General features: G+C 57.7%; 10 protein-coding genes across 10 annotated transcripts; 4 read left to right on the top strand and 6 right to left on the bottom strand.

Annotated features, from left to right (window-relative positions):
- Positions 1 to 410: 410 nt before the first annotated feature.
- TRAVEDRAFT_116814 (alpha1 tubulin) lies at positions 411 to 2,162 on the top strand (the record flags this gene model as incomplete). The annotated part of the gene is made up of 7 exons (XM_008037256.1): positions 411 to 471; positions 612 to 643; positions 699 to 909; positions 962 to 1,263; positions 1,314 to 1,486; positions 1,542 to 1,696; positions 1,753 to 2,162. The coding sequence occupies 7 exons, from the start codon at positions 411 to 413 to the stop codon at positions 2,160 to 2,162; spliced, it is 1,344 nt and encodes a 447-aa protein (XP_008035447.1).
- A 395-nt stretch (positions 2,163 to 2,557) lies between these two features.
- Positions 2,558 to 4,584, top strand: TRAVEDRAFT_69843 (alpha2 tubulin). Its single transcript, XM_008037257.1, has 9 exons — positions 2,558 to 2,676; positions 2,729 to 2,760; positions 2,816 to 3,026; positions 3,083 to 3,384; positions 3,442 to 3,888; positions 3,944 to 4,026; positions 4,079 to 4,113; positions 4,166 to 4,236; positions 4,291 to 4,584. The coding sequence occupies exons 1-9, from the start codon at positions 2,616 to 2,618 to the stop codon at positions 4,393 to 4,395; spliced, it is 1,347 nt and encodes a 448-aa protein (XP_008035448.1). The 5' UTR covers positions 2,558 to 2,615; the 3' UTR covers positions 4,396 to 4,584.
- A 203-nt stretch (positions 4,585 to 4,787) lies between these two features.
- Positions 4,788 to 6,870, bottom strand: TRAVEDRAFT_69844 (uncharacterized protein; the record flags this gene model as incomplete). The annotated part of the gene is made up of 2 exons (XM_008037258.1): positions 4,788 to 6,762; positions 6,815 to 6,870. 2 exons carry the CDS (start codon positions 6,868 to 6,870, stop codon positions 4,788 to 4,790), a joined length of 2,031 nt encoding a protein of 676 aa, XP_008035449.1.
- A 3,797-nt stretch (positions 6,871 to 10,667) lies between these two features.
- On the bottom strand, positions 10,668 to 11,476 carry TRAVEDRAFT_27097 (uncharacterized protein; the record flags this gene model as incomplete). Its single annotated transcript, XM_008036609.1, has 1 exon — positions 10,668 to 11,476. A coding segment is annotated over exon 1 (392 nt), but the record flags the coding sequence as incomplete, so codon positions are not given.
- Positions 11,477 to 11,947: 471 nt separating this feature from the next.
- TRAVEDRAFT_162771 (ubiquitin) lies at positions 11,948 to 12,779 on the top strand. The gene is made up of 6 exons (XM_008037259.1): positions 11,948 to 12,039; positions 12,110 to 12,127; positions 12,209 to 12,238; positions 12,324 to 12,406; positions 12,471 to 12,560; positions 12,629 to 12,779. Exons 1-5 carry the CDS (start codon positions 12,022 to 12,024, stop codon positions 12,556 to 12,558), a joined length of 237 nt encoding a protein of 78 aa, XP_008035450.1. The 5' UTR covers positions 11,948 to 12,021; the 3' UTR covers positions 12,559 to 12,560; positions 12,629 to 12,779.
- A 92-nt stretch (positions 12,780 to 12,871) lies between these two features.
- On the bottom strand, positions 12,872 to 14,075 carry TRAVEDRAFT_118176 (terpenoid synthase; the record flags this gene model as incomplete). The annotated part of the gene is made up of 4 exons (XM_008037260.1): positions 12,872 to 13,279; positions 13,329 to 13,611; positions 13,668 to 13,859; positions 13,954 to 14,075. The coding sequence occupies 4 exons, from the start codon at positions 14,073 to 14,075 to the stop codon at positions 12,872 to 12,874; spliced, it is 1,005 nt and encodes a 334-aa protein (XP_008035451.1).
- A 1,022-nt stretch (positions 14,076 to 15,097) lies between these two features.
- On the bottom strand, positions 15,098 to 16,346 carry TRAVEDRAFT_35003 (terpenoid synthase; the record flags this gene model as incomplete). The annotated part of the gene is made up of 5 exons (XM_008036716.1): positions 15,098 to 15,123; positions 15,175 to 15,502; positions 15,566 to 15,848; positions 15,899 to 16,073; positions 16,142 to 16,346. 5 exons carry the CDS (start codon positions 16,344 to 16,346, stop codon positions 15,098 to 15,100), a joined length of 1,017 nt encoding a protein of 338 aa, XP_008034907.1.
- Positions 16,347 to 17,307: 961 nt separating this feature from the next.
- Positions 17,308 to 17,994, bottom strand: TRAVEDRAFT_101973 (uncharacterized protein; the record flags this gene model as incomplete). Its single annotated transcript, XM_008037261.1, has 2 exons — positions 17,308 to 17,547; positions 17,587 to 17,994. Coding segments are annotated over 2 exons (648 nt in total), but the record flags the coding sequence as incomplete, so codon positions are not given.
- A 606-nt stretch (positions 17,995 to 18,600) lies between these two features.
- On the top strand, positions 18,601 to 19,733 carry TRAVEDRAFT_143364 (uncharacterized protein). Its single transcript, XM_008037262.1, has 3 exons — positions 18,601 to 18,694; positions 18,748 to 18,857; positions 18,912 to 19,733. Exons 1-3 carry the CDS (start codon positions 18,647 to 18,649, stop codon positions 19,639 to 19,641), a joined length of 888 nt encoding a protein of 295 aa, XP_008035453.1. The 5' UTR covers positions 18,601 to 18,646; the 3' UTR covers positions 19,642 to 19,733.
- Positions 19,734 to 19,851: 118 nt separating this feature from the next.
- On the bottom strand, positions 19,852 to 21,593 carry TRAVEDRAFT_27101 (Pkinase-domain-containing protein). Its single transcript, XM_008036610.1, has 2 exons — positions 20,945 to 21,593; positions 19,852 to 20,881 (listed from the first exon to the last, which is right to left on the bottom strand). Exons 1-2 carry the CDS (start codon positions 21,531 to 21,533, stop codon positions 19,980 to 19,982), a joined length of 1,491 nt encoding a protein of 496 aa, XP_008034801.1. The 5' UTR covers positions 21,534 to 21,593; the 3' UTR covers positions 19,852 to 19,979.
- Between the last annotated feature and the right edge of the window lie 549 nt (positions 21,594 to 22,142).

Genomic DNA, 22,142 nt, shown 5'->3' on the forward strand with positions numbered 1-22,142 from the left:
GGTACACAGATCGACGATCAAATAAACGCGACAACGTATATAACTACCAATCCTTCGCACCTCCCATCACCGCGTTTTCTCCATCATCCTCGGCGCGGAAGCCTGCATGCAACATGCGTTCGCGAAGCTCGAGCCTCGCTCTCGATGGCTGCAACGCGGCTTGTGCATGGCCGTCACGGTATGAAGTGAAGGGCTGCGCACGGACCACAGCCCTGTCTGGCGCGTGGGAACTGCTAAGTCAGCACCAATCTTGCCTTTCTTAACCCGCGTCCTCGCCCTTTGCGCGCGCCGTCTTTCCCGACCTCTTCCTTGCTCGCCCAAATAACCGCTGTGAGTGGCTCTGGACGCGTTGGACGGCGCACAGGACGTTGACATGTATCCTATGAAGTTCTCCCCGTCTCCTTGAAAAGATGCGTGAAGTCATCTCCGTACACGTTGGTCAGGCCGGTGTCCAGATCGGTAACGCCTGCTGTGAGTTGGCATTCCCATTTACCCCACATTCCGAGTGCCATCCGCATCCGTGGGTGCAATTGACGCGTCATCTCAAATTCTTGTGTTTCCGCGCGCGTTTGTGTACGATGTGATTGACGAATAATCGGATGTGTTTGCAGGGGAACTTTACACCGTTGAACACGGTCTTGGTGTGAGTGCACATCGCAGTAGCGCTTGGAGGAATACGGCATTGACGATGTCGTTAGCCCGATGGTCGTCTTATCGATACCTCGCCCTCCCACCACGATGATGGCTTCAGCACCTTCTTCTCGGAGACCTCCTCTGGCAAGCACGTGCCTCGGTCGCTTTACGTCGATCTCGAGCCCAATGTCATCGACGAGGTTCGGAATGGTACCTACAGGAGTCTCTTCCACCCGGAGACTCTCGTGACGGGCAAGGAAGATGCTGCTAGCAACTGTGAGTGGCACACGTTGCTCGGCTAGATGCCTTTGTCTGACGCGTACCGCAGACGCCCGTGGCCACTACACGGTGGGCAAGGAGCAGATCGACCTCGTCATGGACAAGATTCGCCGTCTGTCCGACAACTGCAATGGGCTCCAGGGCTTCTTTGTGTTCCACTCGTTTGGCGGTGGAACCGGCTCTGGGTTCGGCGCTCTCGTTCTTGAGCGCCTCTCCACCGACTATGGCAAGAAGTCCAAGCTGGAGTTCAGCGTGTACCCTGCGCCGACGATGGCGAACTCCATTGTTGAGCCTTACAACTCCGTTCTCACCACGCACACCACACTTGAGCACTCCGACTGCTCCTTCATGGTACGCCGAATTATTCATAATGAGTGCCCACTCACTCACTTTCCTTTCAGGTTGACAACGAGGCCATTTACGACATCTGCAAGAAGCGTTTGAACATCAGCTCGCCCGGCTTCGCCAACCTGAACAGGCTCATCGCCCAGGTCGTCTCCTCGATCACCGCGTCCCTCCGTTTCGATGGCTCCTTGAACGTTGACTTGAACGAGTTCCAGACCAACCTTGTTCCGTACGTGTTGTCCCACTGCGCACTGAAGAAGCGCTCTCAACTCAGGACCTCTTAGCTTCCCTCGTATCCACTTCCCCCTCGCCACCTTCGCGCCTATCATCTCGGCCGAGAAGGCCCACCATGAGCAGAACTCTGTCATTGACATGACGTTCTCGTGCTTCGAGGCTGGTAACCAGATGGTGAAGTGCGACCCCCGCGAGGGCAAGTACAGTGAGTGAAAACTATGCGCATATAGTCACTGTTCGGAGATTGACCGTAGGTAACAGTGGCTTGCGCTTTGCTCTACCGCGGCGACGTTGTTCCCAAGGACACCAACGCCGCCGTCAGCCTGATCAAGACGAAGCGCACGATCCAGTTCGTCGACTGGTGCCCTACCGGCTTCAAGCTCGGTATCTGCAACGAGCCTCCCGCGCACATCCCCGGCGGTGACCTTGCCAAGGTCACTCGCTCCCTGTGCATGCTCTCGAACACCACCGCCATCTCGGCCGCGTGGAGTCGTCTTGACCACAAGTTCGACCTCCTCTACTCGAAGCGTGCTTTCGTCCACTGGTACGTCGGTGAGGGCATGGAGGAGGGCGAGTTCTCCGAGGCTCGCGAGGATCTCGCTGCCCTCGAGAAGGACTACGAGGAGGTTGGCATTGACTCGGCCGACGCTGAGGAGGTTGGCGAGTACTAGACGCCATAGTACTGCTCTCTTTCGCTATTGTTTCGCTGTCCACGGTCATCCGGTAGCTGGTTCTGTTCTCCTTGCATTACGACATTACGCATACACTCGATATCCCCCACCACGCTTGTGCTCGCACACGAGCGCACGCAATCATACCATCCTTATATTCCCTCTTGTAATTCCTGGAGATGGCCGCAGTGCCGGCACAATGGAATAGTTCTAGCATGCATGGAGACTGGGCTGGGAGGAATGCATGCGGAGGGGGACGGTACCGATGGAAGAACGGAGGCGGAAATTGACTAGATTGACGAGTGACGGAGGTGATAGAGTGACGGTGTGACTGATGTTGAACGCGAGAGAGAATTCCCGAAGAGCAGCACAATCACCAACGACGCGACTTGTCGCTGACCACCACCCTCCCCTCACCGATCTCTCATCCTCCCCTCATCCGTCTCAGTCAAGATGCGTGAAGTTATCTCTCTCCAAGTCGGGCAGGCCGGTGTTCAGATCGGTAACGCGTGTTGTGAGTCTCTTACTCGCTGTTCGGTCAGAGGTCGGCTCTGAACAGGGCACAGGGGAACTTTACACGCTCGAGCACGGGTTGAACGTACGCGATTTTCCCCCCACATCCCCTCCAGCATGCTCATAGTTCTCGTCACTAGCCCGACGGTCGTCCCTCCGAGAACTCGAAGACCTATAGCGATAGCGGTTTCTCGACGTTTTTCTCCGAGACCGGTTCGGGCAAGTATGTTCCGCGTTCGCTCTACGTCGATCTTGAGCCTGGTGCAATCGACGACGTCAAGACCGGTCCCTACCGCTCGCTGTTCCACCCTGAGACGATGATTTCTGGAAAGGAGGATGCGGCCAACAACTGTAAGTGCGCTGGCAGTCGCGTCGCGTCACCCACTCTAAATTGTCGCGTCTCACAGACGCTCGCGGCCACTACACTGTCGGCAAGGAGCTCATTGACCCCGTCATGGACAAAATCCGCCGTCTGGCGGACAACTGTAACGGTCTCCAGGGCTTCTTCGTTTTCCACTCGTTCGGCGGTGGAACTGGCTCTGGTTTCGGTGCTCTCCTCATGGAGCGCCTGGCCAACGACTACGGCAAGAAGTCTAAGCTCGAGTTCTGCGTGTACCCCGCGCCCCAGCTGTCGAGCTCCATCGTCGAGCCGTACAACTCCGTGCTGACGACTCACACGACTCTCGAGCACTCCGACTGCTCGTTCATGGTACGCGCCTCGTTATTGCCACCGCGCCTGGAATGCATCTGACTCAGGCGCTTATAGGTCGACAACGAGGCGATCTTCGATATTTGCAAGAACAGGCTCAACGTCTCGCAGCCCGGCTTCACGAACCTGAACCGCCTGATCGCGCAGGTCGTGTCCTCGGTCACCGCGTCGCTCCGCTTCGACGGCTCCCTCAACGTCGACTTGAACGAGTTCCAGACCAACTTGGTGCCCTTCCCCCGTATTCATTTCCCCGTCGCTTCGTATGCGCCCCTTCTCTCGGCCGACAAGGCTCACCACGAGCAGAACTCGGTGTCTGAGATGACGTTCTCATGCTTCGAGCCCGGCAACCAGATGGTCAAGTGCGACCCCCGCGAGGGCAAGTACATGGCGTGCTGCCTGCTCTACCGTGGCGATGTTGTCCCCAAGGACACCTCCGCTGCCGTCGCGAGCATCAAGACGAAGAAGACGATCCAGTTCGTCGACTGGTGCTTGACCGGCTTCAAGGTAGGCGCCCGGCCTGAATTCTCATAAAATGGGTCGACTAACCGATTATCATTAGCTCGGCATCTGTAACGAGGCCGCTGCGTGCGTTCCTGGCGGTGACCTTGCCAAGACCACTCGCAGCCTTTGCATGCTCTCGAAGTGAGTATTATTATGCTCCTTATATGCTACTCTGCTCATGAATGTTATCTAGCACGACTGCCATCTCCGCGGCGTGGTCGCGTCTGGGTAGGTTTCGTACGCCATAACGAATCTGGGCATCTTCTGATGTTCTCTATAGACTACAAGTTCGATCTTCTGTACTCCAAGCGTGCCTTCGTTCACTGGTACGTCGGTGAGGGTATGGAGGAGGTAAGTGATCTGCAGTCATAAGAAGAGTAGCGTCGCTAATGTATGCCTGTATAGGGTGAGTTCTCCGAGGCCCGTGAGGATCTCGCGGCTCTCGAGCGCGACTACCAGGAGGTCGGCACCGACTCCGGCGACGCCGAGGAGGAGGCGGGCGAGTACTAGAGGGTTCAATCGCTGTAATGTGTTTCGCTTTGCTTCATACCATAGCCTATCACCTCGGCGGTCAATGAGCACCCCTAAGTCTGGCTACAATACCACGTTGTTTACGGTGCTGTCCTCTGTATTCATGTCGAAAGCTGCAGTGTTTACCATATAAGATGATTTTCATCTGGAGAGGATGGGAGATAGTTCAAAAAAGTGCCACGAGACCGAAAGACCGCATATATGCAGGAGCAAAACAACACTATGTACGTATAAATACTGGATGAGGGTGCTGAACGCGTTTCCGGCCAGTGCACACACGAACACAACGCGCCTTGGTACTTTATTAGAAGAAATGCATGTAAAAGTATATGCAGGAGAGGTCGCTGATACTGTTCGCGGTACTACAGGGACTACCCATTCAAGCGTTCTCGATCCCACCACACCTCCATGCCACCCACCTGAGTAAGAGACATCAGCTGGGACACATCCGCCCCGCGGCAGTCTTCAAACTCCACGCGAACAAGGTCAGACGCGCCCTGTGCACGTCGGATTCGAAGGCACTTGAGGAAAGCCGCGAGGTTGAAGCCGTACTTCGCGCCCTTGGCCTGGTATTCCATGCGGACGCTCACTGGAATGTGCACGTCCGGGTGCGCGTTTGTGCTCGAGGGCGCGGCGAAGTTTACGCCAACGAACACAATCGTGCCGAGGCGCGGGAAGAGGGGAGGGATAGAGTCCTCGCCGCCGCCATCGAGACCATGCGCCGCGCCCTGAGTCTCCTCTGCATCAGCCATGGCTACGTCCTCGCCTGCGCCCGAGAATGCGGCCGGATGCTGTTCCGTTTCGTCTAAGAGCATTTCCTGGGTATCGTCGGCAAAGTCCACCCAATGCCACTCGTTTGCGACCAATCCACCCTGGTCCCACGGCGCGATATCCTCCGGAACCCCACGGGCGAGCGCAGCAGGCAGACCAAAGGCGGCTTCCCCAAGCACTCGTAGGCTCGTCACGCCCTGCGCTTTCCCGAACACGCGCGCCCACTTGTTCCCGACCGCGAAGTCCTCGAGACAGATCGTGTGCACGACAGAGAAATCCAGACCGCGCAGGGCACTGGGTACCATGGGGTCTACTATCATGGGGATGTGACTGTCTACGATCAGCCGAGGTTGAGGAGAGGGAAAAGTGGTCCAAGGCGACTCCAGGGGAGTACCAGCGATCGAGGCACGCTTGTCTGCGACCCAAACGCGACAGGAGGCGTTCGGATATGGTAGCGGCTCGCGTTTAGGGCTAGGCCAGGTCGGCCCAAACCACACTGCGCGAGGCGTGGTCCCGTCGAGCAAAGACGCGGAGAGTTGTCCGAGCACCTCGAAATGCTGGAGCGTTAGGTTCGTATTCGGGGATTCGTATCGCACCGTCGCGTTGCGCGGGAGGCGGAGATGGTTGAGAATGAATTGGGAGGGGATGGCGTCGGCGGCAAGGTGCAGCAGCTTGAGTCGACGGAGATGGACGGGCTCGAAAGAGTCTACTGCGAGTGCTTTCACAGACCAGTCCAGCTTGAGGGTCTCCAGATGGGGCAGCGCACGCAACGCGACCAAGAAGTCCCCGAGATTGGACTGCTGCCCCAACGTTCCGCATAGGCACGCCGTGATCTCTAGGTGGCGTAGTCCAGGCTGCAGGAGGGAGCTGTTCAACTCGAAATCGAACCCGACGACTGCGAGCGAGTGAAGACGCGGGGTCTTGGAGGCGAACAACACGGTTGGTAGAGCTGCATTTGCGGGACCCGTGGCATTCATCGAGAATCGGAGGTAATCGTGCGCCTCGAGCCGGAGGTACTCGAGGAGCTCTGCTGGTTGAGTGAGCGAGTCCCACGTGCGGTCCGGCTCTTCCTTGTCCACGAAAAGGACCAACTCTCGGGTGCAAGGGACGAGCTCCGCCAGCAGGTCCAGGGCAAGGCCCGCCCTGTGAAAGTGGTCTTCCGTATCCATGCACGGGGAGCAATGGTTATACGGGTTGGTGATGCTGATCATGACGTCCAGTGGAAAGCCTCGAGAGCGTTCAACGATCATCTTGGGAAATTCCCAGCACGCGCGTTGATCCAGGGCGAGCCAAGTCCAGAGCGAGGTGCAGTTCAGCGCGATTTCGCGCCAGCGGCCACAGACCTGAGAGACGTTCATCCATCTGTAATACGGGCTGTGACACTGGTAGGCGAGGTCGTCTTCAGGCGGATGTGAGGTTGCGTCTTCGTGGACCATCGCTACTTGGAAGAGAAAGACCTCCAGGAGAACTTCCGGGGGTATCCTCGCGATCGGCAGGAGAGAGTTGTACTCAGACCGTAGCTGGGTGGCTTTACGATCATGAGCTATGATATCCTGTTTTAAGCTTCTCTGAAGTCTGGAAAAAAGCACGATGAGTATCAGGATCAAAACGTGAAAAGGTGCATTACTCTGTATCGGAATCGAGTACGTCGATAATCTCGTTGTTGTACAGACGTGCCGGCATGCTAGCGCTGTCTTCCAGTCCGATGACACAAGCGTAGATTTGTGGTACCGTGGTGGTACAATGGTGCGCGTGTTCACGATGGAAGGTGGTCTGAATTAGCCATCGCTGGCAGTATAGTACTGCCCGTGGTCGCACACCGCCGCGGCGATTAAATTGGGCTCGACACGTCCTAGGCCTGACGCGTCTCGACTGTGCAGTGGGCGCCTAGACGTTCTGTCCGCAGGAAATTCATGACATTTAACAAAGAAATCATATTCGCCATCCAACGCAGAGCACGTCCACACCGTAAATCGCCCTCAGTGCTTAGTCGTCGTCCTCGCTGCCCCACGTGGTGCGATAGCGAGGTGCGATCACCCTTACACGGGACATCTTCCTCACTGGCGCAGTTATCTGCTCGCCGAGGTCGTCCCATGCCAATCGCCTCCCATTCCACCACACTTCGTTCACCGCGCCAACGAGCGGCGCAAGCCGCTGCCGCTCCCAGCACTGACACTCCTCGAGGTCAATGCGCGTGACCTGCGCAGCACCGCGCTCCGCACGAACACGCAGGCCCTTCACCAGTCCCGCAACGTCGACGCCGTACGGCTCATCGAACCCCCTGACCCGCCTACGCCACACATATCCGCGCTCGCGCGTTCGCTGCTCGAGCGGAAAGTCCGCGTTTGCGATGCACAGCGTACGTAGATGGGGAAAGGGCAGCGGCCCAGGGGTGTACCCATTCTGCACGCACGCGTTGGCGCTGCTGTCGTCGAGCAGCTCGCCGAAGCCGTCGTAGTCATTCGGGCAGCGGCGTGCGCGCCCATTGGGGCCGACGACCTGGCCCATGTGGGCAGGGCGTTTCCAGCGGGCGAGCCCCGCGCCGATGCCGAGCGCGACTTCGCCCTGCATGCGCAGTGTGTGGACCGCGGTCAAGGATGCGAAGGCGTCGAGCCAGTCGCGCCTGCCCACGACGTGCTGCGCGAAGGAGAGCACGCGGACGTGTTGCGTGTCGAGGCCGGCCATGAGCGCTTTGAAGATATTGCTCCCCATGGTGCAGTCGAAGCGGAGCCGGGGTCGCGTTGCTGAGATCGCGTCCCATGTAGGATCCGAGTTCGCACCGGCAGAGGCAGCTGCGGAGGCATCGGGCGATGGTGAAGGCGCCAGAGGCTGCGGTGCTCTCGCCCAGACCTGGCAGTTTTCGGCTCTGTGGTCATCGTCATACGCCATCGCGTAAGTCTGCAAGCCACCCATGAGATGCGGGATGCCCTCGGTGTACTGAGTCATAAAATCGGGGCTGTGTGCCTGGGCTTCCCTCCCGGTGAAGTAAATCATAGCATCGGGTGGGAGGCGAAGATGCAACGCCAGGTTCAGGCTGCTCCGCCGCGCGAAAGGTACACGGATTTGCTGGAGACGCGGGAGGTCGACAGGATTGTAGTGGACGACGTCCGACTCGGGCAGGGATATAGCGTCGATGGCGAACACTTCTACGTTGGGCATGCGGCGGAGGGCGCCGAGCAGGTCCCCGAGATTAGCCGATGTCCCTAGGTCGCTGTACATCATACAAGACGTGATAGTGAGCTTGCGTACGGAGGCGCACATTAGCACGTTGGACCACCCCATCCCGATTGCAGTGAAGGAGAGAAAGCGCAAGGGTGGCCGGTGCTCGTTGAAAAGTTCTTTAGGGATGACCACGGGCGGCGCGCGTGGGTGCAGATAGTTTTCGTATTTGTCCTCTCCTACCGCTTCGATGTGTAATGATGTGAGCTTGCTTGCGGGCCCCGTTAGACGATTCCAAAAGACGGCATAATTGACACCCCATAGGTAGAGCTTCAGCTTCGTGGCCCGTTTGACGGCTTCTTCCAGGACTACGGCTCCCGCATCCAGATTAGCGAAGGCGTCCTCGGCGCGCACGCACATACCGCAGTGCCGATCTTGGTGTACTGCATGCGCGATGACGGTGAGGGGCATGCCCTGCGAGCGCATGAGAAACGTCCTGAGGACATCTCCCGGCACTCGCTCGTCGATCACGAGGAAGCTCCAGAGGTGGGCGCACTGCAGTGCGACCTCGCGCCAGTGCCGACATACGTGCGCCACTTTGAGCCAGGTGTAGATTTGCTTGTGTAGGTACTTGCCAGGTTCGTAATATGGCGTCCCTGAGAAACGAGCAAATTGCCTTTGCTGAAAAATGGTGGCATAATGAACGAAGATGACAGACACTGAGATCTCTGGGGGGAAGGTGCGGTTAACATGCGCGTGCGTGTTGAGAAGGCTCCGGAGTCGCAAGGATTCTTGCTCGTGCGAGCGTGCTTCTGCTAATATTCGCTGTCTCGTTCTATGCCGCGTACGTGAGCATATACACATGCAGAGTTTAGATAATCGAGGAGGAAACGTACAGCTCATTCAATACGTCCGAATCGCCCCTCGCATCGACGTGTCGCGTATCCATGCGCCGCGCCGATTCGTGTATCGAGCGGAAGGAACGAGTGCAGTATGTTTTTGTGAGGGATGTCGTGTAAGAGGATGGTGATAGTAAAAAGCAGACAGTTCCTGTCAATGATACTGTACTGCATATGTAGCACTACATTAGTACATGATCCGAGTCCCCAGTGAGATCTATCGGCGACACTAAGTGGCTTCAAGCCTTAGACGCCCTCGCTAACTATAAGGCATGAGAATGGCATAATGTGCATAAGCCCAAGAGATTAGTCCCAGTCAGTTCTGATAGCACTAGAAAGTACGCAGCCGGGACATGACAAACAAGAAGTAAAATCATATGATATTCCGAATCTAACTACACACCCGTTTACGGTTCCACCAAACCTCCACGCCCTCCTCGATTAGAACCGCGAGCTGGGGCACACTCGCCCCACGGCAGTCCTCGAACTCCACGCGGACGAGTTCAGATGCGCCCTGCGCGCGTCGGATCCGGATACACTTGCGGAATGCCGCGAGGTCGAAGCCGTATCTTGCGTCCGTGACCTGGTACTGTAAGAGCGCGCTCATTGGAATACGCACGTCGGGGTGCAACGAGGTGCTCGTTCCCTCGGGCGCAGCGAAGTCAACATCGATGAACGCGATGGTGCTGAGGTGCGGAAAGAGGGGAGGGATCGACTCGTTGCCGTTGTTACCATCTTCGTCTTCGGTCTGGCTCGTTGCACTGGCTGTGGCTACGTCCTCGCCTTCCTCTTCGGAGGCGGATGCATGCTCCTCTGTTTCTTCCGAGTCCGCTGCGTCAGCATCGTCTGCGAAGTCCCCCGAATGCCACTCGTTTGCGGCCAGTCCAACCTTGCCCCACGAGGCGATATTCTCCGGAACCCCGCGGGCTAGCGCAGCCGGCACTCCGAAGGCAGCACCCCCCAGCACCCGCAGGCTTGTCACACCGTTCGCTTTCCTGAGCACGCGCGCCCACTTGTTCCCGACCGCGAAGTCCTCCAGGCAGATGGTATGCACAGCGGTAAGATCGAGTGCGCGCAAGACGCTGGACACTATAGAGTCGTCTTTCACGGGGAGGTGACTGTCTACGATCAACCGAGGTTGGGGAGGCGGCAGAACGGTCCATGGTGACTCTAAGTGGGTACCCGCGACCGAGGTGCGTTTGTCTGCAACCCATATGCGACAAGAGGCGTTCGACTCTGATGGCAACTTGCCTTCCAGGCGAGGCGAGACCGGCCCGTACCAAATTGCGCGAGGGCTGAAACCGTTGAGTAAGGACACGGAGAGCTGTCCGAGCGCTTCTAGATCTTGGTGCGTTGAGCAAGTGTATGAAGACTTGTACTGCACTGCCGCATTGTGCAGGAGGCGGAGATGGCTGAGGAAGAATTTAGAGGGGATGGGGTCGGCGGAAATGTGCAACAGCCTAAGTCGATGCATTTCGACAGGGTCAAAGGAGTCTTCTTCGTCAGCCTTCATAGACCAGTCCACCTTGAGGGTCTCCAGATAGGGCAGTCCACGCAACGCGAGCAGGAAGTTCCCTAGATTGGACCGCTCGAGGGGTGTTCCACACAGGCACGAAGTGACCTCCAGGTGGCGTAGTCCAGGATGCAAGAGGGAGTTTTTCAACCCAAAGTTGAACCCGACAACTGCGAGAGAGCGTAGGCGAGGGGTTCTGGCGGCGAACAACGCAGTCGGCAGGACTGTACTTGCCGTAAGGATGGATTCCCTCGAAAATCGGAGGCTGCCGTACGCCTCGAGCCGCAGGTCCTCGAGAAGGTCTGCGGGCTTGGAAAAACTCTCCCACGTTTCTTCGGGCTCCTCCTTTTCTATGAAAACGACGAGCTCTCGGATGCGAGGGACCAGCTCCGCTAGCAGGCCCAGGACGCGACTCTCCCTCCCGATGTGGGCATCCAGAGAATCTACACACGGAGAGCAATGGGTATACGGGTCGGTGATATCGATCATGATGTCCAATGGGAAGCTTCGTGAGCGTTCAATGACCATCTTGGGAAAAAACCAGCTTGCGCGTAGGTCCAAAGCGAGCCAGGTCCAGAGCGAGGTGCAGTCCAGCGCGATTTGGCGCCAACGGCCACAGACCTGGGAGACGTTCATCCATTTGTAGTAAGGGCTGTAGCACTGGCAGGCGAGGTCTTCTCCGGGCGGTTGTGAGGTGGCTTCTTCATGGAGCATGGCTGCTTGGAAGAGAAAGACCTCCAGGATAATTTCGGGGGGTATCCTGGCGATCGGCAGGAGAGTGTTGTATTCAGACCGTAGCTGGGCGGCTTTACGATCATGGTCTATGATGTCCTGCTTGATGCGCTTCTGGAGTCTAGGGAACAGCGAGCCGATGGGTACTTAAGCATGAGAGTACTAGTCGCTAGAGGATGCATTACTTACTCCGTGTCGGAATCAAGCACGTCAATGAGTTCCTCGGTGCAGCATAGGCGTGCAGGCATACTGTCCGCTAGAACGACGAAGCTTGGCATGAGTGCAGTAGCGTGAAGGTGGTACAACGGTGAGCGTGTACAGGTGTGTACGCGCGCGACTGGGTGGCGGGCGGCGGCGGTGGCCAGATCGGGCGACGCGTCTCGGTTATATGGGCGCCTACACGCTCTGTTCTCGGAGCGACGCCACAGCTGCAGGCATCGCGTCTTGCTAATCTACCACCACCCCGCCTCGTCCGCTCTCCGTCGCTCGCCACTCAAACTACGTGCCTGTCTCTTTCGATCTTTACTCAAGATGCTGATCAAGGTCAAGGTGCGTCTTTAGCCCAGCGATACATGCATATATCGAGCATGCCACTCACAAATATGCGCTGCCTTCATAGACCCTTACTGGCAAGGAGGTGCGCAGATCATACCGCGTGGACAACACACGCAAACTACGAAGCATCCCAAATGGCTATCTGACAATGTGATATACGCAGATCGAGCTCGATATCGACCCCGAGGATCCTGTGCGTACACTCACACTCCACTCCCATGCACACCCACTCAACCACCATCTATATCGCTTTCTCTTGGTTGTCAACGTATCTATAGGTATCCCGTATCAAGGAGAAGGTGGAAGAGCAATCGGGTGTACCACCACCGCAGCAGCGGTTGATCTACGCTGGTAGACAGATGTGTGTATCCTCTTCGTTCCTACAGCTGGGCTCCTGCACACGACTGATGTTTTTTACTTCGCAGGGCGGACGACAAGCTCGTCAAGGAGTTTAACATCTCGGCGGGTGCTGTACTACACTTGGTCCTTGCTCTTCGTGGAGGCGCCTGGTAGAGGTACGAGCCCGCTCAACAAATAATCCGATTGTTACGGATTCGCTCATAAGTCACTTTTGGTTTGTCAGGTTGCGAGTCGCCCGATATGATAACCCAATGAACGACCGGCGGAAGACGATGTGATGTACCATGCAGTCCCTTGTGTTCGTGTTAGACAACTTCTAGCCGCAATTGCTTTCTCTCGCTTTCATGACATGATGCGTTCAACGAGGCGCTTTTTATACTGCCGAGCAAGTTACATCAAGCGGAGAAGATCATCATTCTATATTCTAGTAAGTTTCTATTCTATAGCTAACTGGATTCATGGTCATCTATGCTGGGGTCGGCTGGGCAAGGTACTCTATGAGGTGGACCTGGACCTCTTCGCGATGGTATAGCACGTCTCGCTTACTCTTTGGTAGAAGAGGCACCTGGCGCGTCCTCTGGTACTCTACACCTCGCTCCCCAAAGTACCTCCCCGCCTCGAAGCTCCAGCTGTCCACGCAGCGCGGCCAGTTGGCTATGTTCTGCAGGTATTCCTGGAGCTGCGCGTCGACCCCGGGCCCAAAGGAGGGAAGGTGCTCAAGTCCCTCGATGAACCGAGCTGCGATGCCGTGATGGAAATCTACGACCCACTCAATGGCACTGTCGAGGTCCATGCCAAGCTCCCGCATGACGACCGTGACCAGGTTGTAGTCGTCGGTATGAGTAGCCTGTTCTCTGTTGTACGACAGGATGTCCTGGAACGATGTCAGATCCGGTACTCAAAGGCTAGCAAGGACGCCTTACATTGATTGTGGTGATCATGTCGATGATGCACGCCTGCATCTCGACGACGTATGGGTGGTAGAAGACTTCGTCCGGGATGCTCAAGTGCAGCTCGCTCGGGAAGAGGGATGGGCGGCCGCCGTTGTTCTCGCGGCGGATCTTTATGAAGCTGTCGATCGAGCGGGCAGCGCCGCTGCATCGGTCTTCGGCCTGCGCGACAACCGCCTCGAGATAGTCCGTGAACGATTTGAGGAAATGGGAGGCTGCCTCCGGGGTGGCGGTCGGGAGACAGCGCTCTGACCACCTGCCGATGCGAAGTCAGCAAGATCGTGCGGTGAGATTTTGCATTGAGCCGCTTACTCTCTCATCATCTCACTCAGAATAGGCTCACCCGCCGGACGGGGCTTCTGTGGGTTGTGCACCGCGTCGAGGAGCATGCCGACCATCTCCTTCACGGCTGGCGCCAGCTCATGGTCCGTATACTCGTCAATCACGAAGAACAGGTCCATGAGGTCTATGCTGGTGCGCAAGGTTTCTGCGCAAGAACCGCGTCTTCAGCATACTTTCAATACGACGGCGCGTTCGACGGCACGAACCTCGCGATGCATCGGGGTATGCAAGGGCGGCAAGGAGCCCGAAGTTGCACTTGTCGAATGCGTGCTGCGACTCGGGCGTGAACGGTGCGAACGACTTGAGCCATGCGCTCGACTCGGCGGCGACTTCCTCGTATAGGGGGTGGATGCGTCGGGGCCACGGCCAGGTCGCCATAATATCCGGAATGTGAAGATATTTCTGGGCCATGGGAGGATGAAATCCTTTGGAGAGTTGGATGGTCGTTTGGGTAGTAGGCTGCAGAGGAGGAGGCCCAAGCTGTCGATATCCTTGAGGTTGCAGCAGATTTTATACTGAAATTTTGGGCGGCAGCATTGGCGACATGTCTACGGGCCAGCGTCCAGGACCAGCCGCTGACATGTTGCAACTTCGAGAGGAGACGCTGCGGGCGATTTGGCGTTAGCCAGTGCTGCCAGTGGTCGAGGACCTCGGGGCCAATGTCGCCGACATGGTGACAGGTTGCGCATCAGTAGCCCGACTCTGATCGTTGTGGATCCTTGTCACTACACCGCAATGAGTAGGGCCAGTGCCAATGTGAGCACGAGCGCGGAGGAGCATCAGCGCCAGTACTCAACGGCATTCCAAGCAATCCACCGTGAGTCTTGACAGTCCCGGTATCGGCTCGGAGTTATCGCAGGGGCTTCGCACGGATGTGGTGCACCGGTGTGCATGGCGGCGTAGCGCGGAATCCTGCGTATAAGCGAGGCAGGAGGATGAGCCGGCGCTCGAGAACACTGGTGGTATCTACCTCACGCAGGGCGGCGGATGACAAGGCCCCCCAATTGAACGAGCCAGGGGAGTCGCACCACTCACGATGGGTTCTTGCGTTTCCTTCGGAGAGGCCTGCTAGGTGCCTAGAGGAGATGACTGGCAGAAGACGATGTTGTGTGATGTTGTGTATCCCGGGCCATGTTAGGCGATTTCTCACCGAGGCTAAGCCAGTACAGCGTGAGTTAGGCGCGGTCGGTGAAGCCATATGTGAAGCTTTGAAGCACCGGCTCGGGCTTTAAGAGTCGTCCAGCCGCGACTACTGAAGTTATCACGCATGCGTGCAGACCTCCGACCATCTGAAGTGCCTTCAAATACCGAGCATGTCACATCAAGAAGATGATATTGAGCATTTCGCAGCAAGATACCAATCCATAGCCAACGTTCGGTCCCGTTGTTACCTACGCTGATCATGAGGTCGGCTGGGCAAGGTGCTCTATAAGGTGGACATGGACCTTTTCGCGACGGCATTGCGGGTACCGCTTACTCTTTTGCAGAACAGGCACCCGGCGCGACCTCCGGTACTCTGCGCCCCGCTCCCCAAAGTACCTCGCGGACTCGAAGCTCCAGCTGTCTACACCACCCGGCCAGTTGGCTATGCCCTGCAGGTACTCCTGGAGTCGAGCGTCGGCTTCGGGCCCAAAGGAGGGGATGTTTTCGAGTCCCTCGATGAATCGCGTAGCGACGTCGTGGTGGTAATCGACGATCCAGGCCATGGCACCATCGAAGTTTGTGCCTAGCTCCCGCATGACGACCGTGAGCAGGTTACAGTCGTCGATGTGGGTGGCCTGTTCTCTATTGTACGACATGATATCCTATCATAATGTCAAATCTGATTATCCAACATTCACAAGTTGAGGTTCTAAAGGATGCCTTACGTTAACCGTGATAATCATGTCGACGACACATGTCTGCAGATCTACAACATGCGGGTGGTAGAACACCTCGTCCGGGATGCTCAAATGCAGCTCGCATGGAAAGAGGGAGGGGCGAACGCCATTATTTTCGCGGCGGATTTTCATGTAGCTGTCGATCGAGCGAATGGTGCCGGTGCATCGTCCTTCGGCTTCCGAGACAACGGCCTCGAGGTAATTCGTGAACGACTTGCGAAAATGCGAGACTGCTTCCGGGGTGGCAGCCGGGAGACAGCGCTGTGACCATCTGTCGATACGAAGTCAGGAAGGTGGCGAAAGGATATTCGAACTGCGTACTCTCTCATGATCTTCCCTAAAACAAGCTCCCCTGCCTGACCAGGCTTTTGCGGGTTGTACACTGCGTCGATGAGCATGTCGGCTATCTCTCTCACGGCGGGCGCAGGCTCAACGTCCGTATATTCGTCGACCACGAACAATATGTTGATGAGGTCCATGCTCGTACGCAGGGCTTCTGCATAATCAACAGAAAGTTTTCAGTAAATGTCCATATATATGGCATCATGGTTGAAAACGACGGACCTCGCGATATGTCGGGATATACATGGGCGCAGAGCAGCCCAGGATCACACTTGTCGAATGCGTGCTGCGACTGGGGCGTGAAGGGGGCGAACGACTTGAGCCACGCGCTCGACTCGGCGTCGACTTCTTCATGCAGAGGGTGGATCCGTTCAGGCCATGGCCAGGTGGCCATCAGGTCGGGAATGTGGATATACTGCTGAGGCATGCGGAGCGGGCCTTCTGAAGCCAATGAGACGTCGGCTGACGTAGTACTAGGCTGCGGAGTTGGCGGCCGAAGTTGTAGAAAGATATAAAGCTGCGTAGAGAGTTATATACTGAGTGCGGGCTACCGACATGGTGCGTCATGAGAGAATCGGAGTCAACCCGCCCCGGACGTGTACAGACAGGCCAACGTCGCCCACACAGTGATGTCATGTTGTGCCCACCTGTCGGCCATGAAACGTAGCTCGAGCATCGGGCGGGGTGAGCGCGTTGAAGCGAATCAAGTTGACGTCCCTGACGTCGGCTCGGAGTTATTGCAAAGGCTACGCGCGAGGGTTGGCGTGCGACGCATTGGTGGATCCCGTGTGTCACTGACATAGAGGATTCGCCTCGCCTATCTGGGAGCACTGGCAGCAGGATATTTCTATGATGGTTCACCTATACATACCTGCATGCACGCTCGGCTCTCCGTAGCTCCGGTGCAGAGGGAGTTTCACCACAGGAAGTCCGCCAGATTGAGACTGAATGGGCATAAACCCTCTTGTGAGTTTGAAAAGGTTGTTGCAATCCTCGGAGGATGAGGTCAGCTTCGCAAGATGCGAGGCGCTGGAAGGATCACTCACAAGCACTCGATGTACAGTCGATGAATTCCCTGTTCCCCTATCTAAGATCTTCCTCGAGTACTGTGCCACCTGCGGGCCACCAGCGTAGCTGCAACGACGAAGTGTGAATGTGGGCATCGCGACTAAGAGTATCAGGAAACTACTATACGAGACTTTGTTAATTTTACCTTCAACTCGCCGGCTCGTCTTGGACATCGCAGTCGGTCGTGTTTGAATAAACACTATTTCACTAATCATGGGTCCTAACTCCACAGTCCACATAGACATACAGTACACACAAAATGCCCCAGATAATCGGTCCACCGCGCGTCATCTACATCACGTCCCTCCAACGCTGGTAGGGCCGACAACATCGGCTCCTGGAAGCAGCCAACGGAAGGTTATGCTGAGCCTGACGTCCCGCTCCAGAATGGACCCACGAGGACTGCCTGGGAACTCCTCCACGAGGTCCTCGAAAGACTTCTCGATCCCGTGCGTCCAGTGATACCGCGCGTCCTCCGTCATGACGAGAACGCTCCCTTTCGGGAGGTACAGCGCGCAGTCGCCGCTCCCCCCGTCAGGAGCGATCAAGTCGGACGACGCCTTCGCAAACTGCATGGCACAGCCCGAGCCGAGGCTGACCCCCATGATGCCGTCCCCGTACCGGTCAAGGAGATCGATGTGAGGGGTGATGCCCTCGCCAGGCCAGTATAAATTGATGATAGCCTGTCGTGCGCGCGGTGGCCCGGTGTGAGACGCGGGCGACGGGGAGAACAGAAGGTCATGGGTTTCTGGAGGTACGGCGGGCCGCAGAAGGTCATCAAGAAGAGAAATCAAGTCCGTAAGGCATGGCGGTAGTCCGGATGTCAACCTCGGGGCGTTCGGAGTCTCCAGGCTGGGCGCGCGTTCGAAGAGCATGACTTGATTGGAAGTCCCCTCTCCAAAAAAGGCGCGGATGCATGTCCACATGAGATCATCCGCAAGCGCCTCGGGAAGAAGGATGGAAGGATCAAAGTACAGTCCCGGGATGGATGGCGCCGTGCGTCTGGCCGGACGAGTCGTAGGAGCGTCCTCGAATTCCGGTAGCAGCTCGTCCGCGAGGCTCGGCGCGAGGACCGAATGAAGACCGTCGATGTCCGGGGTAGAGGGCTGAGGCGGGAGCTCGTCAAATAACGAGTCCGCGTCCGATTCTCCTGCTGAGAGAAGCTGGTCGAGAGACGGAGACTGGTACGGCATGGTCCGGATGTCCGTCATGACGCGTAGCTCAGGTTTATTGCACGGCCTCTGCGCCTTCGCCACCTTCTTGTCACTGACATCTTCGCTGTCCGCAAGGCGTTTACGCTTGTTGATGGAAGTCGGAGACAACGGGGTGGAATGAGCCATGGCGCGATGCAGCGAAGCGGAAACAAGATCCCAGTGAGAACATTCAATAGAAGGTCTAGAGTATATGCAGCGAGACTATTGTCTCATAGCTTAGCGCCGCTAGAGAGGTATAAACAAGCTAGTCAACTCTCCAGCACCGACACGAAGAATCTGGAGGGGGAATGGCGGCGGTGGTACGGTGAAGAGGATGAAACCAACCAGAGAGACGCCGACAGCACCCCTACACCTTACGTAACAGTACACTGAGGTTGCTGAGCGCCCGTTCTGACGCCTCACACTCGTTCATCCTCCCCGCATCCCTCGCAGCCTCACCCACAAAATGGAGGACACAACACCCGCCGGAAAGCCCATCATTGACAGGGAAAAGGTGCGTATATAACATGATACACCTTAAGTCGGGTATCTGACCGATACCTATAGACCGCTCCGTTTCTCATACGCACATTCATCAAAATTGGGACGTTCCACCGCTTGCAGCAGTTCGAGGAGGGCCCAATCCCTATCGCAGACGAGCAGGAGATATATACTTGGTATGTACGCTATATCTTACGCGTTTATCATGGCTAACACGGCTTTGCTTTCAGGAAAGACGCGACTCTCCGAGAAGTCTTGACCTCGCTCCGCTCGTCCGCCCCCAATACCCCCGAATACCGCCATCCTCTGGCACGCTACTCCTTCCGTGCCGTTTTTGCAGACGCTGCGGCACGTGGCCGCTTCTCCCAAAAGGAGCTCGGCACCGTGTACTCCCGCGACATCCTCGGCGAGCCAGGTGCGCTCAACCAAACTGCGCCGCGCCTCTTGGAAGACACCGAGGCGGAATCGAGCCAAAACGCGGAGCAAGACCGCACCTTGGACGAGCTCCGCTTTGTTCCTGGCGACTATTTGTCTGTCGCAGTGCACCTCCCGAAGGGTGTAACGGTCCCCACTGGGCCCGGCGGTGAGCTGGCCATCAAGGGTAGCGCAGTCAACGCGGGGCCTGCGGCAGGTGCGCCAAACGGCTGGAAAGGTGCTGGTGGAGGTGTACGCGGCGACGGTGGGTGGGGTGGCAACTTGTCCGCAGCGCCGGGCCCGGGTGCTGGTCTTGGACGCGGCGGCGGAGGTGGGCACTGGAGAGGGAACTCAGGTCCTGAAGCTGCGGTACCTCGCGGGGCGCGGGGCGGCCGTGGCGGAGGCGACTTCGGTGGTGGCAGGGACAGAGACGACAGGCGGGTGCCGCCTCCTCGGAGAGATGAACCGTCACGCCGAGAGGGATGGGGAAGACGAGGTGTTTCGCGCTCGAGGAGTCCGCCGAGGAGGCGCGGCCGGTACGATTGAGCCATGTTCACGCGTTGTGCTGATGTTCTTCTGTTTGCCAGCGTATCTCCGCGTGGTGTCTTCGATAGTGCTTGAATCTATGTGCGTTTTACGTCTCAGATGTCATCTTCGCTCCAGACCGTCGTGGGAGGAGCACAATCAAGCACTTCACTTTCTACCGATGCAGCTGGGAACAACACAGAAAAAACTCGGACGGCATGTATGAGTTGTTTGAATGGTTTGTTGTTCTATTTGCTACAGGTATTCGTACACAATATAATGGCGTTGTACAGTAGTGGGTATCGTTACAAGTCCATGGACCGACAGTGTCCAGCACCCAGGTCGGTACTGTCCACTGTCTAAGCCCTCATTCTCATCCTGACGCCAGTGAACAATCTCACGACCGGATTTGTGCTCTTCTTCTCCATTTTGAGCTCCGTCAGACGTGTACAGGCCATTGTGATGTCGCACTCTGAGGGGACGGGCCCGTCGAGCGCGAGATCGGGCACTGCAACGTCGGGGTTGGCGGCGAACGTGTCCGGGGTAATGGGTACATCGCTTTCGCTCCCGCTGTCGGTGCCGAAGGACTGCTCGGGCGAAGCAGCGACTGGAGGGGGACCAGAGATGGACCACACATCGTCGAGGCTGTCGGTGGATGCGAACGCCTCGTATGACTCAGCGCCGCCGTTGACGAACGTGCTCTCCGTCCCGACACACGTCGCAGTCGCCGCCGCCGCGATCTTCTCGGTGGGCATCGTCATGAAGTCGGTCGAGATCGTCGCACAGAGCGCGAGCGGGCGCAGCTCCCAGCTCTCGTTCCGGTGGCCGAGCGGAGCCTCAGGCCGGACCTGCTCCGTGATGTCCGCCTCCTCCGGAATGCGGGGAGACTGGAGCTCGGCGACCTCAGCGGCGGTCTCCTCTTCGATGACCTGGAGCGTGCTTGAAGAGGGCGCGCCCCCGGGAAAGAAGGAGTCGATCGCGAGAACGGCCTTGCGCAGCTCGGGGATGGTGATGCGCAGCGCGGGGTCGACGGTGAAGATGCGCGCGAAGAGCTCGCTCGCCGCGACGGAGATGTCGAGCGACTTCTGCAGCCACGGCGCACCCTCGCGCAGGAAGAGGCGGAAGCCCGCGTCGGTCTTGGGCGAGGCGACGTGCCACGGGTTGCGGCCCGTGACGACGTTGCAGAGGATGGTGCCAAGTGCCCAGACGTCCGAAGGGGCCGTGGCGTACGGCCGCTTCTTGTGGAAGATGCCCAGGCATTCTGTGGGGGCGGTGTTGGTCAGTACGTGTTCTGCGGTGCGGGACAGGGGTGCTGCGGACTAACCTGGGCTCATGTAGAAGGAGCTGCCGCAACCGAAGTTCGCGCTGAAGCGTGTCCTGGTGGACAGACCGAAGTCCGCCAAGTACACGTTCTTATCGTCTTTGTCGCAGAGAATGTTCTCTGGCTTCAGGTCGCGGTGGTAGATGCCCGAGGCGTGGCAGGCCTCAACGGCGTCAATGACCTGGAGGAACATGCGCCGGACGGCCTCGGTGTTGTTCGCGAACGTCCGACGGTCCATGATGGCGTTGAACAGGTCGCCGCCGTCGCACAGGTCGAGCACAAGGAAGGTGTAAAATTCCTCCTCGACGACAGCATGCAGCGTGACAACGTTCGGGTGCTCCGACATTGCGCGGTGGTGGGCGATCTCGCGCTGCTGCTGGCGGGCGAGTGCGGAGCCGCGTTCGTGCTTGAGGACGCACTTCACGGCGTAATACTCCGCGCCATGGGGGCGGGGCGCGAGGTCTTGGGCGAGGTAGACGACGCCATACGCGCCGTTACCGAGTCGCTGGAGTAGCCGGAGGTGGAAGCACCCTTGCGAGAGGGTGAATCCGGCAAAGTCGGGGAGGATGGCGCTCATCTGCACGCGAGCCATAGCGATGTAGAGTCGTCGTGCGTGGTAGAGCTGCTAGGATCGTGGGGTCGAGAGACCGAGTAGGGCTGATGGGCGACGAGTAGGGGTGCGGTGAGCGAGGCGCAGTTGTTAAGAGCTGGAGGTGGATTGGTGAGTGACTGCGGGCTGCAGTGCGCTGACTTTATCACTCGCAGCGTCGGACGAGAAAACCCAGAACACAGACGAGAAGGCGGACATGGCAGCACGGATGAGGCTCCGGCATTAAAGTAGGGGCCCTCGACATCCGTTTGCCGAGCCCGCTCCGCCCGGGATGCGCTTACCATTGCGGTTCTGACCAAGCCGCACGACGCCCGCTCGGAATAACGCATGCGCGTTTCGCGGCATTCATATTCAGACCGAGCCAGTGGTCTCGATCGAGACGGCTTTTCCCTGTGGGTGACGTGTCCGCGCCGAAGACTACAGCGCAGCACAGGGGCGAATTCCGCGGCCCGTTGCCAGCCCTGCGGATGTCGGTGCAGCATCGACGACTCCGGCAGTGCAGTCTCGGGCAGTGTGCTTTCGGGTGTCCTTCTGCCTGAATAGAAAATGAGCGCAAGGCGGGAAGACCAGGCTTGAGTACGGCTCATCATT

The sequence above is a fragment of the Trametes versicolor genome (assembly GCF_000271585.1).
Source record: "Trametes versicolor FP-101664 SS1 unplaced genomic scaffold TRAVEscaffold_3, whole genome shotgun sequence".
Lineage (NCBI taxonomy): Eukaryota > Fungi > Basidiomycota > Agaricomycetes > Polyporales > Polyporaceae > Trametes > Trametes versicolor.

Excerpts from the sequence above, each read along its gene's own strand:
- TRAVEDRAFT_69843 (XM_008037257.1), top strand. The coding sequence starts at position 2,616 with ATGCGTGAAGTTATCTCTCTCCAAGTCGGGCAGGCCGGTGTTCAGATC. Across the intron at positions 3,027-3,082 it reads GGAGGATGCGGCCAACAACT|ACGCTCGCGGCCACTACACT; the intron begins GTAAGTGCGCTG and ends CGCGTCTCACAG. Across the intron at positions 4,237-4,290 it reads TCGGTGAGGGTATGGAGGAG|GGTGAGTTCTCCGAGGCCCG; the intron begins GTAAGTGATCTG and ends ATGCCTGTATAG.
- TRAVEDRAFT_162771 (XM_008037259.1), top strand. Across the intron at positions 12,239-12,323 it reads ATATCGACCCCGAGGATCCT|GTATCCCGTATCAAGGAGAA; the intron begins GTGCGTACACTC and ends ACGTATCTATAG. Across the intron at positions 12,407-12,470 it reads ATCTACGCTGGTAGACAGAT|GGCGGACGACAAGCTCGTCA; the intron begins GTGTGTATCCTC and ends TTTACTTCGCAG.
- TRAVEDRAFT_143364 (XM_008037262.1), top strand. The coding sequence starts at position 18,647 with ATGGAGGACACAACACCCGCCGGAAAGCCCATCATTGACAGGGAAAAG. Across the intron at positions 18,695-18,747 it reads CCATCATTGACAGGGAAAAG|ACCGCTCCGTTTCTCATACG; the intron begins GTGCGTATATAA and ends CGATACCTATAG. Across the intron at positions 18,858-18,911 it reads GAGCAGGAGATATATACTTG|GAAAGACGCGACTCTCCGAG; the intron begins GTATGTACGCTA and ends CTTTGCTTTCAG.
- TRAVEDRAFT_27101 (XM_008036610.1), bottom strand. The coding sequence starts at position 21,533 with ATGGCTCGCGTGCAGATGAGCGCCATCCTCCCCGACTTTGCCGGATTC. Across the intron at positions 20,882-20,944 it reads CTCCTTCTACATGAGCCCAG|AATGCCTGGGCATCTTCCAC; the intron begins GTTAGTCCGCAG and ends CCGCCCCCACAG.